This window comes from Salmo salar, chromosome 14, assembly GCF_965601325.2.
Source record: "Salmo salar chromosome 14, fSalSal1, whole genome shotgun sequence".
Lineage (NCBI taxonomy): Eukaryota > Metazoa > Chordata > Actinopteri > Salmoniformes > Salmonidae > Salmo > Salmo salar.
In genome coordinates this window covers 53,976,644-53,994,722 of record NC_138304.1, presented here as the reverse complement: position 1 = coordinate 53,994,722, position 18,079 = coordinate 53,976,644, and the positions used below count along the sequence as shown (strand labels likewise).

The 18,079-nt window shown below is 44.2% G+C and overlaps 1 protein-coding gene across 2 annotated transcripts; it reads left to right on the top strand.

Moving 5' to 3' along the window:
• The first annotated feature begins 3,349 nt into the window (after nt 1-3,349).
• Nucleotides 3,350-16,192, top strand: LOC106569697 (uridylate-specific endoribonuclease C). Of its 2 annotated transcripts, none has more exons than XM_082961037.1 (6): nt 3,350-3,483; nt 6,603-6,702; nt 8,902-9,013; nt 9,808-9,929; nt 13,659-13,799; nt 15,426-16,192. In XM_082961037.1, exons 1-6 carry the CDS (start codon nt 3,473-3,475, stop codon nt 15,543-15,545), a joined length of 606 nt encoding a protein of 201 aa, XP_082817163.1. In that variant the 5' UTR covers nt 3,350-3,472; the 3' UTR covers nt 15,546-16,192. The 2 variants fall into 2 exon arrangements, with proteins under 2 accessions (XP_082817163.1, XP_082817164.1); XM_082961038.1 differs by having other exon boundaries at nt 15,407-15,736.
• Nucleotides 16,193-18,079: the final 1,887 nt, after the last annotated feature.

Sequence of the window (18,079 nt, the reverse complement as noted above, 5' to 3'; positions counted from 1 at the left end):
TCAGACCAGAGGACATTTCTCCAAAAAGTACACTCTTTGTCCCCATGTGCAGTTGCAAACCGTAGTCTGGCTTTTTATATGGCGGTTTTGGAGCAGTGGCTTCTTCCTTGCTGAGCAGCCTTTCAGGTTATGTCGATATAGGACTCGTTTTACTGTGGATATAGATACTTTTGTACCCGTTTCCTCCAGCATCTTCAAAAGGTCCTTTGCTGTTGTTCTGGGATTGATTTTCACTTTTCGCACCAAAGTACGAACGCGTCTCCTTCCTGAGCGGTATGACGGCTGCGTCGTCCCATGGTGTTTATACTTGCGTACTATTGTTTGTACAGATGAACATGGTATCTTCAGGCGTTTGGAAATTGTTCACAAGGATGAACCAGACATGTGGAGGTCTACAATTTTTTTTCTGAGGTCTTGGCTGATTTCTTTTTGATTTTCCCATGATGTCAAGCAAAGAGGCATTGAGTTTGAAAGTAGGCCTTGAAATACATCCACAGGTACACTTCCAATTGACTCAAATGATGTCAATTAGCCTATCAGAAGCTTCTAATGCCATGACATCATTTTCTGGAATTTTCCAAGTTGTTTAAAGGCACAGTCAACTTAGTGTATGCAAACTTCTGACCCACTGGAATTGTGATACAGTGAATTATAAGTGAAATAATCTGTCTGTAAACAATTGTTGGAAAATTACTTGTGTCATGCACAAAGTAGATGTCCTAACCGACTTGCCAAAACTATAGTTTGTTAACAAGACATTTGTGGAGTGGTTGAAAAACGAGTTTTAATGACTCCAAACTAAATGGATGTAAACTTAAGACTTCAACTGTATACAATACAACTACATGCCCTAAAGCTAGGGCATGTAGGCCAATAACAGCACAGACATACATTTTCTGCTTATGTTCTTGTTTTTACATGTCTAGTGATTAACTCCATGTTGACCCAGCTCTGTTCATTCACCTGAGCTCAGCCTTTATTCTGCTTACACATGTCTATGAATTCACCTTATGTTGATTCTGCTTAGTACTTCTGGGAGAACAGTCTAGATACTGGAAAATCACCCATAGTCATGAATTTTCTCCTACAATAGCAGCATGCTTTACGGACACACACACACACACACACACACACACACACACACACACACACACACACACACACACACCACACACACACACACACACACACACACACACACACACACACACACCCGGATAGCAGCATGCTTTACGGACACACACACACACACCCAGGATAGCAGCATGCTTTACGGGCACACACACAGCACCAAGAATAGCTGCTCCTCATCTCCTTAAAACGCCCAGAATGCATCACCACTGTGCTAACAGGCTGCAGACACTGGTTAATCAGAGGGCTATAAATATGAAGAAGAAAAACTGTTTTAATAAAAAAAATACAAAAAAATATGTTGTTTTAAAAAATAAATGTGAATCATATTTTTATTGTGCGTACCACCGACGGCATTGTGCGTACACCTGTGGGGGAATACCTGCCCCAGAGCACACAAACTATACATACCTCGGCCTAAACATCAGCGCCACAGGTAACGTCCACAAAGCTGTGAACGATCTGAGAGACGAGGCAAGAAGGGCCTTCTATGCCATCAAAAGGAACATAAAATTCAGCATACCAATTAGCATCTGGCTAAAAATACTTGAATCAGTTATAGAACCCATTGCCCTTCATGGTTGTGAGGTCTGGGGTCCGCTCACCAAGCAAGAATTCACAAAATGGGGCAAACACCAAATTGAGACTCTATGTATAATGTAAAACACCAAATAATGCATGCAGAGCAGAATTAGGCCGATACCCGCTAATTGTCAAAATCCAGAAAAGAGACGTTAAATTCTACAACCACCTAAAAGGAAACGATTCCCAAACCTTCCATAACAAAGCCATCACCAACAGAGAGATGAACCTGGAGAAGAGTCCCCTAAGCAAGCTGGTCCTGGGGCTCTGTTCACAAACACAAACAGATCCCACAGAGCCCCAGGACAGCAACACAATTAGACCCAACCAAATCATGAGAAAACAAAAAGATAATTACTTGACACATTGGAAAGAATTAACCAAAAAAACAGAGCAAACTAGAATGCTATTTGGCCTTAAACAGAGAGTACACAGTGGCAGAATAACTGACCACCGCGACTAACTCAAAATTAAGGAAATCTTACTGAGCTGCACTTCCTAACCTCCTGCCGAATGTATCACCATATTAGAGGCACATATTTCCCTCAGATTACACAGACACACAAAGAATTTGAAAACAAACCCAATTTTGATAAACTTCCTTATCTATTGGGTGAAATACCACAGTGTGCCATCACAGCAGCAAGATGTGTGACCTGTTGCCTCAAGAAAAGTGCAACCAGTGAATAACAAACACCATTGTAAATACAACCCATATTTATGTTGATTTATTTTCCCTTTTGTACTTCAACTATTTGTACATCGTTACAACACTGTATATAGACATAATATGACATTTGAAATGTCTCTATTCCTTTGGGTCTTTTGTGAGTGTAATGTTTTACTGTTCCTTTTTTATTGTTTATTTTCACTTTTGTTTATCTATTTCACTTGCTTTGGCAATGTTAACATATGTTTCCAATGCTAATAAAGCTCTTGAATTGAATTGATTTGTACCTACTGTTAAAGCGGAGAGCATCTCCTCTCACAAATAAAGGTGAAATAAAATAAATAAATAAAACAGCCGTTTCTCCTCTAGCCGAACGGTGTCACGTGATCAGGCCTATCCGTTCTGCAGGGAGCGGATTAGATTCACCTGGCTCGGGCGCCCGTGGAGGCGGGTTTATCACCAGGTGAACATTGATTTCATTCGTTTTGGAACCAGGTTGAGCCAGGTGTCCCATTCAAAGCCCACGGTGAAGTCGGCTCGAAACAAAAGTCGGTTCAACACAAAAGTGTCGTAATTAAGCACGTGGACTAATGAGTAGGATTCTGTTGTCACGCTAAAGTCATTACTTTTGATAAAAAATGATTTATCTGCTTTCCAAAGAAAAACTAGTTTGAAATAAAAAATATATGTATTTTATGTAAAAGAGAAGTTATATTTGTTGCTGAAAAATGCACCATGCCTTGTTGATAGCATGACCGAGCAAGTGCTCCTCCCTCACCGTTTCTTTCCCCGCGGATCAGCATAATCAAATTCACCCAATGCCTGGCGCACAGGGAAGATGGAGACTTCAGGACCAATGGAATGGTGTAAAATGTGCAAGCCCCGCCCAGACGCCCCGCCCAGACAACCCCCCCCCCACGCCCCGCCCCCACGCCAGCCCAGACGCGGTTGATCTTCCTGTCATGTTATTGGACAAACCCCACCGGGGCTTTTTGGCAGACAGCTCAGATAACCGTTTTCATGCAAACTGTTTATTGCTGAAGAAGGGATGCGAGGTCGGAAGTTACTTTACTCACTGAAGAACTAACTATGGCACGGAGGTGAGTTACATTCTAGGCTAAATTCTCGCATACATGTTGTAGAATTACAGTGATCCATCGCAAATCATGATAGATTAACTTTTGGCAACAAAAAAATATATAGTTTTAGTGCATGTTGATTGCTCAATTGTATCTTTTTTTGTGATGTTATATTTTTGCGTTTGATCTTTAAATCAAACATAGCCTGCTATGACTAATATTAGTTATATAGTTGTAGACTAATGTAAATCAAATTGTATTTGTCATATGCGCCGAATACAGCAGGTGTAGACCTTACAGCACATTTAAGTGCAAAGGTTGTTATTTTAGTTGTAAAATGGATTCCTGATTAATAACGGCAGGTAGCCTAGTGGTTAGAGCGGTGGACTAGTAACCGAAAAGTTGCCAGATCGATTCCCCAAACTAACATGGTACAAAACTGTCGTTCTGCCCCTGAACAAGGCAGTCACTGTTCCTAGGCCGTCATTATAAATAATAATTAGTTCTTAACTGACTTGCCTAGTTAAATAAAATAACAACAGTTTCAGATATGACTGTGTTGGTACTGTTATTGACTCTTTAAATAGAAGCCTGAATCTTTGGAAATGTTTCTTTTGAAATGACACTTTTTTTGTTTTGAAGGGACCCGTTAGTGAAACTAACGCCGTAACATTTCATTTCCTCCTGTTGAATTTAAACTGTTGACGGACATTCAGTGCAGGAACAATATGCTGAATATTGACCTTACGTCTCCATATGGAAACGTCATGTCAACCGCCGCTACTGACGTGGTTTTTAATCCGGATCCGTCTTGGTTTCTGTCGACGCATCCTCCTGAATAATCAACAAAAGGTCTTGATTATGTCAACAGAGTTTTGATTAGATACAAACAAAGACAGTTCCAGATATAAAACCAGTTGTATTTACATGAAGTTCACATATGGAGACGCAAGGTCAACATTCTGACTATTAATAAGCACGTTTGATTTGAATTAATCTACAACTATATCATTCATATTAGTCATAGCGAGCTATGTTTTGATTTAAAGATCAAAACGAAAAAATATAACATCACAAAAAAAAAGTGATAAAGTTGAGCAATCAACATGCATTTAAACGATAGTTTTTCTGCCTAACAACTGTTCCGTGCTAATTACTGGGTCAGCTAAATGCTGGGTCAGCTAATTACTGGGTCAGCTAAATGCTGTCGGTGGCTGAAAAGTCCTTTTTGATGTTCCAAAATGAAACAGCAGCAGGATGTGGGGATGATGTTCACTAGCTCACCAAACTACACTCTGAAACCAAAACAGGAAGTAGATCAGCCCAGGCCTGCTGTCTAGCCCCGTTGGCTGTTTGCTGTCTGGCCCCGTTGGCTGTTTGCTGTCTGGCCCCGTTGGCCGTTTGCTGTCTGGCCCCGTTGGCTGTTTGCTGTCTGGCCCCGTTGGCTGTTTGCTGTCTGGCCCCGTTGGCTGTTTGCTGTCTGGCCCCGTTGGCTGTTTGCTCTGGCCCCGTTGGCTGTTTGCTGTCTGGCCCCGTTGGCTGTTTGCTGTCTGGCCCCGTTGGCTGTTTGCTGTCTGGCCCCGTTGGCTGTTCGCTGTCTGGCCCCGTTGGCTGTTGTACTGTTCTACTGAGGAACTCATGATGCATCAATGGAACTCTATGTTTCAATAGTACAACATTTTAATGATATTCTGTAGTTATAATTTGGTAGATGGGGAGTTTCCTGTCACTATCTGGGTTGTTTTAGACACTGAGGTTATGGGACTGTCCTCTGGTGAGGGGTTAGGGGTGGCCAAAATAACACCAGAATCAAAAACTATTGGGCACTGGTCTTTTCTATGAGAATGAATGGTGACTGAATGGTGACTTTTAAATGTCCCATATGTTGTTATTTTAAGGGAAGTCAAGGCCACAGAGGTAACTGGATGGGGCTGTGGCTGTTAGCCCGTGGATATGTTTATTTCCTGTTATTGGTTTATCAAACCTCCGCGGTATTATCTCTGTTATAGTAGCTTCTGTCTAGTCCCCAACAACCGGATTTTCCAGTTTTGGACATTTAACAAGACAACACTCCATCTCTCAACTCCTCCTCGAGTTTCAGCCCTTTTCCTTTGACGCCTGCTATGTTAGGTTACCATTATAGCAATGCAGAGACTTCAGCTAAGTATCAACATAGATCTCTGTAGGTTACTGGAAAGAGATGGAACATAGATCTCTGTAGGTTACTGGAAAGAGATGGAACATAGAGATCTGTAGGTTACTGGAAAGAGATGGAACATAGAGATCTGTAGGTTACTGGAAAGAGATGGAACATAGAGATCTGTAGGTTACTGGAAAGAGATGGAACATAGAGATCTGTAGGTTACTGGAAAGAGATGGAACATAGAGATCTGTAGGTTACTGGAAAGAGATGGAACATAGATCTCTGTAGGTTACTGGAAAGAGATGGAACATAGATCTCTGTAGGTTACTGGAAAGAGATGGAACATAGATCTCTGTAGGTTACTGGAAAGAGATGGAACATAGATCTCTGTAAGGTTACTGGAAAGAGATGGAACATAGATCTCTGTAAGGTTACTGGAAAGAGATGGAACATAGATCTCTGTAAGGTTACTGGAAAGAGATGGAACATAAATCTCTGTAAGGTTACTGGAAAGAGATGGAACATAGATCTCTGTAAGGTTACTGGAAAGAGATGGAACATAGATCTCTGTAGGTTACTGGAAAGAGATGGAACATAGATCTCTGTAGGTTACTGGAAAGAGATGGAACATAGATCTCTGTAGGTTACTGGAAAGAGATGGAACATAGATCTCTGTAGGTTACTGGAAAGAGATGGAACATAGATCTCTGTAGGTTACTGGAAAGAGATGGAACATAGATCTCTGTAGGTTACTGGAAGGAGATGGAACATAGATCTCTGTAGGTTACTGGAAGGAGATGGAACATAGATCTCTGTAGGTTACTGGAAGGAGATGGAACATAGATCTCCCTAGCAGTATCTCTCTGCTTTTGTTCCCCCCCCAACAATTTTATTTTGTAGCATTTTATCTGTAGCAAGGGTCTTTTTCTTGCATTGCAATGGGGAAAATATACATTTGAGTTCATATCGATGTGTCTATTGCCTGTCTGTGTATTAGTCAAGGTGTGAACCACGAGCTCTCTGAGGTTCTGAACCAGCTGTGGAGTCGGGATACAAACCGTCTCAAACCTGGGACTGACTACACCATCTCCTTACAGGTACGGATGTCAGGGTTACCGTACTACTACTTGGCTTGTTAATGGACTCTATCTGCAAAGCACTCTGGTAGAGATAGAATGGCACCACCCAGCAGCAGGAGAAACACCTCGGGGCCCGATTCAGACTTAGGCATTTTTTTCCCCTACGTGTTTTGATTTAAGCTCTTCTCAGTATTTGGTATTCAGACTTAACTTGTGCAGGTGATCAACCATCTCTATAGGAGTGGTTACCTTATGCACACATTTAATGAAACCACTGAAAACCCTCCCACTTGGTTTTTGTTAACTGGGGGGTTTTTCAGTACTTCGGTCTAAAACCATCCATTTAAATACGGTGTACCTTTTTTAATTTGAATTGAGGCGCACGAGATGAAATTGAGGAGCACGAGATGAAATTGAGGAGCACAACATGAAATTTAAGAGCACCAGAAAATATTTTTTTCGTTGGTTGAGATGCAGCCTATATTGGGCCTATATGAATTCTAGTTACTTTTGAAGGACATGTTGTGCCCTAGAAACTCTTTGGATTGATCCTTTATATAGACAGGGAGTCAATGCCGAGACCGAGGTGTATTTATTTAGACAGGGAGTCAATGCTGAGACCGAGGTCTCTTTTCCAGATGAACCCTGTATAGCACCACAATACACATCAAAATACACTAAACATATTAAACTACACAACAAAAAACGAAACACAATCATAAAAATAAGATGCATACTTCAGTAAAAAGGTCCCCTGACAACCGTCTGCAACGCCCTAGAGGGTCCCCTGACAACCGTCTGCAACGCCCTAGAGGGTCCCCTGACAACCGTCTGCAACGCCCTAGAGGGTCCCCTGACAACCGTCTGCAACGCCCTAGAGGGTCCCCTGACAACCGTCTGAAACGCCCTAGAGGCACTAATTCCTCCATTTTTAAAGGTGGAAGGAAATGAAAGGCTGATCTACCTGAATCTCTAGAAACCAGAAGAGTCTCCAGAGTTAACCAACCCTGTGAAGGGGTTTGATAACTTGTCATTTTAAATCTTACCGGTGACATTAGGGAAGTTGGACGTTTGTGGAGCGGGGCTTTGTAAACAGAAAGAGGGTAATGATGTCATCTGCCTGACTTTAAAGAGGTCCAGACAATCTTTTGTAATACTGTAAATACACATGTTTTATTATAAAAGCTAAAATTCATTTGTGAATTTTTTTTCCTTTTTGAGATGCGTTACGTTTGAAAATGGTACACACTCTCTTTAAAAACATCAGGTTTGTGATGACTACATGCAAGAGATCTGTAATTCATTAATTCCAAACGAATACCTGGCTGGCACATGCGTTTCCCCATGCTTCAGTTCAAGGTCAGAATACCCATAGAGAGAATATTGCATAGAGAGGTTAATGAAGTTGCATCTAGGTGTAACTCTGGTCTGAATCCCCGTAGAGAGGTTAATGAAGTTGCATCTAGGTACAGCTCTGGTCTGAATCCCCTGTAGAGAGGTTAATGAAGTTGCATCTAGGTATAATTCTGGTCTGAATCCCCGTAGAGAGGTTAATGAAGTTGCATCTAGGTGTAACTCTGGTCTGAATCCCCCCGTAGAGAGTTTAATGAAGTTGCATCTAGGTATAACTCTGGTCTGAATCCCCTGTAGAGAGGTTAATGAAGTTGCATCTAGGTATAACTCTGGTCTGAATCCCCGTAGAGAGGTTAATGAAGTTGCACCTAGGTGTAACTCTGGTCCGAATCCCCCCATAGAGAGGTTAATGAAGTTGCATCTAGGTATAACTCTGGTCTGAATCCCCTGTAGAGAGGTTAATGAAGTTGCATCTAGGTATAACTCTGGTCTGAATCCCCGTAGAGAGGTTAATGAAGTTGCATCTAGGTATAACTCTGGTCTGAATCCCCCGTAGAGAGGTTAATGAAGTTGCATCTAGGTATAACTCTGGTCTGAATCCCCGTAGAGAGGTTAATGAAGTTGCATCTAGGTATAACTCTGGTCTGAATCCCCCGTAGAGAGGTTAATGAAGTTGCATCTAGGTATAACTCTGGTCTGAATCCCCCCCTAGAGAGCCAGGTCAAGTGACTGGGAGCTAGCGATCCAAATAAAGACAGGAAGAAACTTAGCTTATTCAGGGTTGAGCTCAGGCCCACATAGTAGTTTTCATTGTGTTGTTAGAGATGTGACTGTCTTATCCATACAGTATGTTTGTCTATCCAGGGAAAGGCAGGTTACGTGGCCCAGGGTAGTAACACTGCCAGAGACATGGCTAGGGCTCCTCTGTTCGCCTATGTCAACGAGGGAAAACTGAAAAACATCAAGACCTACGCCTGTAAGTCCTTTCTACCTCCATTCTCCCTTCCTCCACTCCTCCCTTCCCCCTCTCTACCTCCTCTCCTCTCTTCCTGTTATTGAAGGCATATCCTCTCTACCTCCTCTCCTCTCTTCCTGTTATTGAAGGCATATCCTCTCTACCTCCTCTCTTCCTGTTATTGAAGGCATATCCTCTCTACCTCCTCTCTTCCTGTTGTTGAAGGCATATCCTCCCTTCCTCCTCTCCTCTCTTCCTGTTATTGAAGGCATATCCTCTCTACCTCCTCTCCTCTCTTCCTGTTATTGAAGGCATATCCTCTCTACCTCCTCTCCTCTCTTCCTGTTGTTGAAGGCATATCCTCTCCTCTCTTCCTGTTGTTGAAGGCATATTCTCTCTACCTCCTCTCTTCCTGTTGTTGAAGGCATATCCTCTCTACCTCTCTTCCTGTTATTGAAGGCATGTCCTCTCTTCCTCCTCTCCTCTCTTCCTGTTATTGAAGGCATATCCTCTCTACCTCCTCTCCTCTCTTCCTGTTATTGAAGGCATATCCTCTCTACCTCCTCTCCTCTCTTCCTGTTATTGAAGGCATGTCCTCTCTACCTGCTCTCTTCTCTTCCTGTTGTTGAAGGCATATCCTCTCTACCTCCTCTCTTCTCTTCCTGTTGTTGAAGGCATATCCTCTTCCTCCTCTCCTCTCTTCCTGTTATTGAAGGCATATCCTCTCTACCTCCTTTCCTCTCTTCCTGTTATTGAAGGCATAGCCAGTATTTCACAAAGCATTCTTCAGAGGGATATATGTTCCTTGTGTGCAGTGTTCATGCGTCTCCTGGACAACTATGAGATGTCTACAGGCGTGTCGGAGACCGTCACCTCTGAGGAACTGATGGAGAACGATCTCTTCCTCAATGCCATTCTGGAGACCGAGGTCATGAAGGTAGTGTGTGTGTGAGATCTGTCTCTCACTGTGCCCACAGGTAAAAGTGGGGGTTATAGTCTACTCCTTATTGCTTGGTTGAGCACATGGCTATGTTCTGGAGACTCCTGGAGACAGGACCTTAACCTGTCTGTTCTGGAGACAGGACCTTAACCTGTCTGTTCTGGAGACAGGACCTTAACCTGTCTGTTCTGGAGACAGGACCTTAACCTGTCTGTTCTGGAGACAGGACCTTAACCTGTCTGTTCTGGAGACAGGACCTTAACCTGTCTGTTCTGGAGACAGGACCTTAACCTGTCTGTTCTGGAGACAGGACCTTAACCTGTCTGTTCTGGAGACAGGACCTTAACCTGTCTGTTCTGGCCAGGACTCCTGGAGACAGGCCCTTAACATACATGACTTAGTCAGATGGTGTTCTGTCATTGTGGACATATGTTTTGTCTTGTTACTTTGTCTCAGGTGTGGACTCCACAACACACAAAGCAACGTGTACTGATGTGTCGGTCTAATCCTGGTGTGTGTGTGTGTGTGTGTGTGTGTGTGTGTGTGTGTGTGTGTGTGTGTGTGTGTGTGTGTGTGTGTGTGTGTGTGTGTGTGTGTGTGTGTGTGTGTGTGTGTGTGTGTGCAGTGTGCCCACAAGTACCTGGTGAGTAAGGGTCGGTCCCCGTCAGACCAGCAGCAGTTCAAGAGACAGCTCTATGACATGTGGTTCAGGCTCTATCACCGAGACCGGAGTGGAGGGTGAGTGGTGGAGGGGATTTCACATGTATTATGCCAGCATACACGTGAGGAGTTTGAGCTTGTTTTAGTTGTACCTGTATGTATGTGAGAGAGACGCGCGCAGAGAGAGAGAGACGCGCGCAGAGAGAGAGAGACGCGCGCAGAGTGAGAGAGACGCGCGCAGAGAGAGAGAGACGCGCGCAGAGAGAGAGAGACGCGCGCAGAGAGAGAGAGACGCGCGCAGAGAGAGAGAGACGCGCGCAGAGAGAGAGAGACGCGCGCAGAGAGAGAGAGACGCGCGCAGAGAGAGAGAGACGCGCGCAGAGAGAGAGAGACGCGCGCAGAGAGAGAGAGAGACGCGCGCAGAGAGAGAGAGACGCGCGCAGAGAGAGAGAGACGCGCGCAGAGAGAGAGACGACGCGCAGAGAGAGAGAGACGCGCGCAGAGAGAGAGAGAGACGCGCGCAGAGAGACGCGCGCAGAGGGAGAGAGAGAGAGACGCACGCAGAGGGAGAGAGAGAGAGAGAGACGCACGCAGAGGGAGAGAGAGAGAGAGAGACGCACGCAGAGGGAGAGAGAGAGAGAGACGCACGCAGAGGGAGAGAGAGAGAGAGACGCACGCAGAGGGAGAGAGAGAGAGAGAGACGCACGCAGAGGGAGAGAGAGAGAGACGCAGAGAGAGAGAGAGAGAGAGAGAGAGACGCAGAGAGAGAGAGACGCAGAGAGAGAGAGACGCGAGAGAGAGAGAGACGCAGAGAGAGAGAGAGAGAGACGCAGAGAGAGAGAGAGAGAGACGGAGAGAGAGAGAGACGCAGAGAGAGAGAGACGCAGAGAGAGAGAGACGCAGAGAGAGAGAGACGCAGAGGGAGAGAGAGAGAGAGACGCAGAGGAGAGAGAGAGAGAGAGACGCAGAGGGAGAGAGAGAGAGAGACGCGCAGAGGAGAGAGAGAGAGAGAGACGCGAGAGGGAGAGAGAGAGAGAGAGAGAGACGCGCAGAGGGAGAGAGAGAGACGCGCAGAGAGAGAGAGAGAGACGCGCAGAGAGAGAGACGACAGAGAGAGAGAGAGAGACGCGAGAGAGACACGCAGAGAGAGAGACACGGAGAGAGAGAGAGAGAGACACGCAGAGAGAGAGACGCAGAGAGAGAGAGAGAGAGACGAGAGAGAGACAGAGAGAGAGAGAGAGAGACGCAGAGAGAGAGACGCAGAGAGACGAGAGAGAGACGCAGAGAGAGACGCAGAGAGAGAGAGACGAGAGAGACGACGAGAGAGAGAGAGAGACACGCAGAGAGACGCAGAGAGAGAGAGAGACACGCAGAGAGAGAGAGAGAGAGACACGCAGAGAGAGAGAGACACGCAGAGAGAGAGAGAGAGAGACGAGAGAGAGAGACGAGAGAGAGAGACGAGAGAGAGACGCAGAGAGAGAGACGAGAGAGACGCAGAGAGAGAGACGCAGAGAGAGAGACACGCAGAGAGAGAGACACGCAGAGAGAGAGACACGCAGAGAGAGAGAGAGAGACGCGAGAGAGACGCAGAGAGAGAGACGCAGAGAGAGAGACGGAGAGAGAGACGCAGAGAGAGAGAGAGAGACGCAGAGAGAGAGAGAGACGCAGAGAGAGAGAGACGCGAGAGAGAGAGAGAGAGAGAGAGACGAGAGAGAGAGAGAGACGCAGAGAGAGAGAGAGAGAGAGAGACAGCAGAGAGAGAGACACGCAGAGAGAGAGAGACACGCAGAGAGAGAGAGAGACACGCAGAGAGAGACACGCAGAGAGAGACACGAGAGAGAGACACGCAGAGAGAGAGAGAGAGAGAGAGAGACAAACGCAGAGGGAGGGAGAGAGAGAGAGACACGCAGAGGGAGAGAGAGAGAGAGAGACGCAGAGGGAGAGAGAGACGCAGAGGGAGAGAGAGACGCAGAGGGAGAGAGAGACGCAGAGGGAGAGAGAGACGCAGAGGGAGGGAGAGAGAGACGCAGAGGGAGAGAGAGAGAGACGCGGGGTTCCACAACTGGGTTCAGTTCTATCTGCAGGAGAAGCATGGCAATGTGGACTACAAGGGTTACAAGGCCCAGGGCAACAGAAACACTGTAAGACATTCTAGAACAATCTCCCTATGTTATCAGCAGAGTTACATTTCACAGGTCTATACACAACATACTTGTTTTCAGAAATGTAGCCTACAGTTGTTGTTTATGATTGTTGTTATTATATAGTTGTTATTATTATATAGTTGTTGTTTGATTGTTGTTATTATATAGTTGTTATTATTATATAGTTGTTGTTTGATTGTTGTTATTATATAGTTGTTATTATTATATAGTTGTTGTTTGATTGTTGTTATTATATAGTTGTTATTATTATATAGTTGTTGTTTGATTGTTGTTATTATATAGTTGTTTATGATTGTTGTTATTATTATATAGTTGTTATTATTATATAGTTGTTTATGATTGTTGTTATTATTATATAGTTGTTATTATTATATAGTTGTTGTTTGATTGTTGTTATTATATAGTTGTTTATGATTGTTGTTATTATTATATAGTTGTTTATGATTGTTATTATTATATAGTTGTTGTTGTTTATGATTGTTGTTATTATTATATAGTTGTTGTCTTGCTCTGATAATTAGTTAAACATTTGTGTTTTTTAGTATTTTACATTTTACTGACTAATTTCAAGACACCCAAACTGTGGGCACCACTGTAAACTTCCAGATCATACATTATATATATATATATATATATATAACCGTATGTTATGTACACCACACGTTTATCACATGTTTATTATAGTCATTATAACACATCTGTGACCTTTAATAACCCTGTGTGTCAGTCAGATGAGGAAGTCCACGTCCTGAAATACCATCTTACACATGAATAACACCTTTATTATAGGGGCGGCAGGGTAGCCTAGTGGTTAGAGAGTTGGTCCTGAAACCCGGAAGGTTGCTGGATCTAATCCCCGAGCCGACAAGGTAAAAATCTGTCGTTTGACCTCTCTGTGCAGCCAGATGAGGACGACCACGTTCTGAACCTGCAGTTCAGCTGGAAGGGCCTGGTCAAGCCTGTGGGAAGCTCCTTCATCGGGGTCAGCCCAGAGTTCGAGGTCGCCCTCTTCACCATCCTCTTCCTCACATCGACTGACAAGGTGAGTGGTTGCGCGAGTGACCACACGGGGTTCAAACCTGTGTCTATTAGATAACCACTGAGACTTTGTTGGCCTGTAGTACTGAAGCCTAGGCCCTAGAAGACATTAGCTTGGGAAGCTAATGCTAGTTTCAGATCTCAGGCCGGGTAACTCCTGGTTCCCTGAACCAACCTGAAGTCATCATAGTTAACATTACCCCTCCAGGCTGACTAAACTACTGTTCTGACCAGCCGTAACATTACCCCTCCAGGCTGACTAAACTACTGTTCTGACCAGCCATAACATTACCCCTCCAGGCTGACTAAACTACTGTTCTGACCAGCCGTAACATTACCCCTCCAGGCTGACTAAACTACTGTTCTGACCAGCCGTAACATTACCCCTCCAGGCTGAATAAACTACTGTTCTGACCAGCCGTAACATTACCCCTCCAGGCTGACTAAACTACTGTTCTGACCAGCCGTAACATTACCCCTCCAGGCTGACTAAACTACTGTTCTGACCAGCCATAACATTACCCCTCCAGGCTGAATAAACTACTGTTCTGACCAGCCGTAACATTACCCCTCCAGGCTGACTAAACTACTGTTCTGACCAGCCATAACATTACCCCTCCAGGCTGAATAAACTACTGTTCTGACCAGCCGTAACATTACCCCTCCAGGCTGAATAAACTACTGTTCTGACCAGCCGTAACATTACCCCTCCAGGCTGAATAAACTACTGTTCTGACCAGCCGTAACATTATCCCTCCAGGCTGAATAAACTACTGTTCTGACCAGCCGTAACATTATCCCTCCAGGCTGAATAAACTACTGTTCTGACCAGCCGTAACATTACCCCTCCAGGCTGAATAAACTACTGTTCTGACCAGCCGTAACATTATCCCTCCAGGCTGAATAAACTACTGTTCTGACCAGCCGTAACATTACCCCTCCAGGCTGAATAAACTACTGTTCTGACCAGCCGTAACATTACCCCTCCAGGCTGACTAAACTACTGTTCTGACCAGCCATAACATTACCCCTCCAGGCTGAATAAACTACTGTTCTGACCAGCCGTAACATTACCCCTCCAGGCTGAATAAACTACTGTTCTGACCAGCCGTAACGTTACCCCTCCAGGCTGAATAAACTACTGTTCTGACCAGCCGTAACATTACCCCTCCAGGCTGACTAAACTACTGTTCTGACCAGCCGTAACATTATCCCTCCAGGCTGAATAAACTACTGTTCTGACCAGCATAACATTACCCCTCCAGGCTGAATAAACTACTGTTCTGACCAGCCGTAACATTACCCCTCCAGGCTGACTAAACTACTGTTCTGACCAGCCGTAACATTACCCCTCCAGGCTGAATAAACTACTGTTCTGACCAGCCGTAACATTACCCCTCCAGGCTGAATAAACTACTGTTCTGACCAGCCGTAACATTACCCCTCCAGGCTGACTAAACTACTGTTCTGACCAGCCGTAACATTACCCCTCCAGGCTGACTAAACTACTGTTCTGACCAGCCGTAACATTACCCCTCCAGGCTGACTAAACTACTGTTCTGACCAGCCGTAACATTACCCCTCCAGGCTGACTAAACTACTGTTCGTTAGCCTTGTGGTTTATGTACAGGTGACCACGGCCGTGGTGAAGGTGGATGAGTACCTGCTAGAGGTGGTGGTTTATCGTCAGGGGCGATCCATCGGAACCTCCTACCCCAAACTACTCAGCAGCAACAACAGGGACCTGTAGTGTGGAGATCTACGCACCCTGATTCTGAAAGCAGAGGCCCAAATGGAACCCTATTCCCTATGTAGTGCACTGCTTTCAACCAGAGCCCATAGGGCTAGGAGGGCACTATATAGGGAATAGGGGGCCATTTGGGGCCTAGTCAGAACCATCTGTCATGTTAAAGGTTGATCATTGTCGTGTACTTTGTTTTTGACTCCATATTGTTATTAGGTTGTGTTCTCCTCCATCAAATCCTTAACCTCGTTCCCAGGTTCAGTTACTAATTACAAATCCTGGATCATTCATCATTTGCACTAAACTATTATATTAGAGATTACAGTGCATTTGATTCAGGACCAGGATTTTGTCTCTCTCTGCTACCAGCTCTCCTTCCTGTCCTGAATATTCAATACTGGTCCTTGGTCTTTCACAAAGCAGAGAGCTGTTTTTATTTTATTTTCTGTTAAGAAAACAAGTAAAGCATTTTGACAATCCATTAAAAACAAGAATGACTATGATAGGAACCTGATTGTTAAACATTATATTGACAGTGTTGTACTCTTGTTTTTAACATATTACTTTATGGTTACAGGGGACATACGTCAAGTTTGGGGGGCATTTCCCAATTTTAATTTCTGTTTGAAGAAAATAAAACATGTTTACAAGTATACCATCTTATTTATTTATTTCACCTTTATTTAACCAGGTAGGCCAGTTGAGAACAAGTTCTCATTTACAACTGTGACCTGGCCAAGATAAAGCAAAGCAGTGCGACAATAACACAATAGAAAAGCTGTGCTTTTATTTTGAAGATTAAAACAATAAATGGTTACAGTACATGTCTTCCTGGCAGAAAACAATACAATCAGACTAGCGTATGGAAAGTGGTTGGATGGAAAGATGAAAGATCTCAGGTTTATTTGTGTCAAGGCGGTGGGTGTAGCTGGTGCATGGAAGTCAGGCGCAGCAGAGCAGAGATGAGTGGACAAAGCACTTTACAATAATTTCCACAGAACGCAACCGCGTCACAAAACAAATGCCCAACGAGCAAGTGAGGCAGCACAAAGTACCACAACCAAGTACAAAGTACCGGCTACCACAAAGCATGGGTATAAAAGCAAAACAAAACAAAACAAAACCAGCCGGAAGCCAACCTGACAAACAATACCCCACACAGACATGGAGGGAACAGAGGGCTAAATACACACAGTAATTATGAGGAGATGTAAACCAGGTGTGCAGGAAAACAAGACAAAATGAAAGGTGGATCAGCGATTGCTAGAAGACCGGTGACGTCGAACGCCGCCCGAACAAGGAGAGGAACTGACTTCGGCGGAAGTCGTGACAATTTGATTCAATAATAGTAGGTTACATGGACGATGCATCAAATGTAATCATGATCTACCTAAGAGCAGGTCTGTATTGAGGAATGTAATAACGAAATATATACTAATTAATATATGAAAACATACAAATAATACAGTTTAGATTAAAAACTTGGATTTTAAGAATAGTATACACATCACTACTTTCATTACTCGTTATCATCAGTGGTGTAAAGTACTTTAGTGAAAATACTTTAAAGTACAACTTAAGGAGTTTAATGGGTATTCAATAATACCCATTAAACTTTGCTATTTATATTTTTTACAACTTTTACTTTACTTCACTGAGTATACAAAACATTAAGAACACCTGCTCTTTCCATGACATAGACTGACCAAATTAATCCAGGTGAAAGATATGATCCCTTATTGATGTCACTTGTTAAAGCCACTTCAATCAGTGTAGATGAAGGGGAGGAGACGGGTAAACGAAGGATTTTTAAGCCTTGAGACAATTGAGACATTGATTGTGTATGTGTGCCATTCAGAGGGTGAGTGGGCAAGACAAAATATTTAAGTGCCTTTGAACGGGGTATGGTAGTAGGAGCCAGGCGCACCAGTTTGTCAAGAACTTGCAACGCTGCTGGGTTTTTCACACTCAACAGTTTCCTGTGTGTATCCAGAATGGTCCACCACCCAAAGGACATCCAGCAAACTTGACACAACTGTGGGAAGCATTGGAGTCAACATGGGCCAGCATCCCTTTGGAACGCTTTCAACACCTTGTAGAGTCCATGTCCTGATGAATGGAGGCTGTTCTGAGGGCAAAAGGGGGGTTCAACTCAATGTTAGGAGGGTGTTCCTAATGTTTTGTCCACTCAGTGTATATAATATTTTCTGTGTCCCTCAGGAGATGTTTTGATGTCCCAGTTCTCCTTGAAATATCTGTTGTTTATGTAATAATTCCTCATTTTCTGTTACATGTTTTTCTACAGCTTGTTTCCGATCTCCATATTGAATGATAAAGCAGGGGTCTGTCTTTTTCACCCCGCCCTCTGGGTGGCTGATGATGCAGATTCCACCCTCTGGAAACGGAGAGCTGAAGGTGTCAAGCAAGCTTGAAGGCAAGGTGATGTCAGGACCTGAGCTAAGCTCCAGCAAAGCAAAGTCAAGATTCCCAGAATTAACTTTTCCATAGGCTAGAACCTCACTTTGCACTGGTATCTGCTG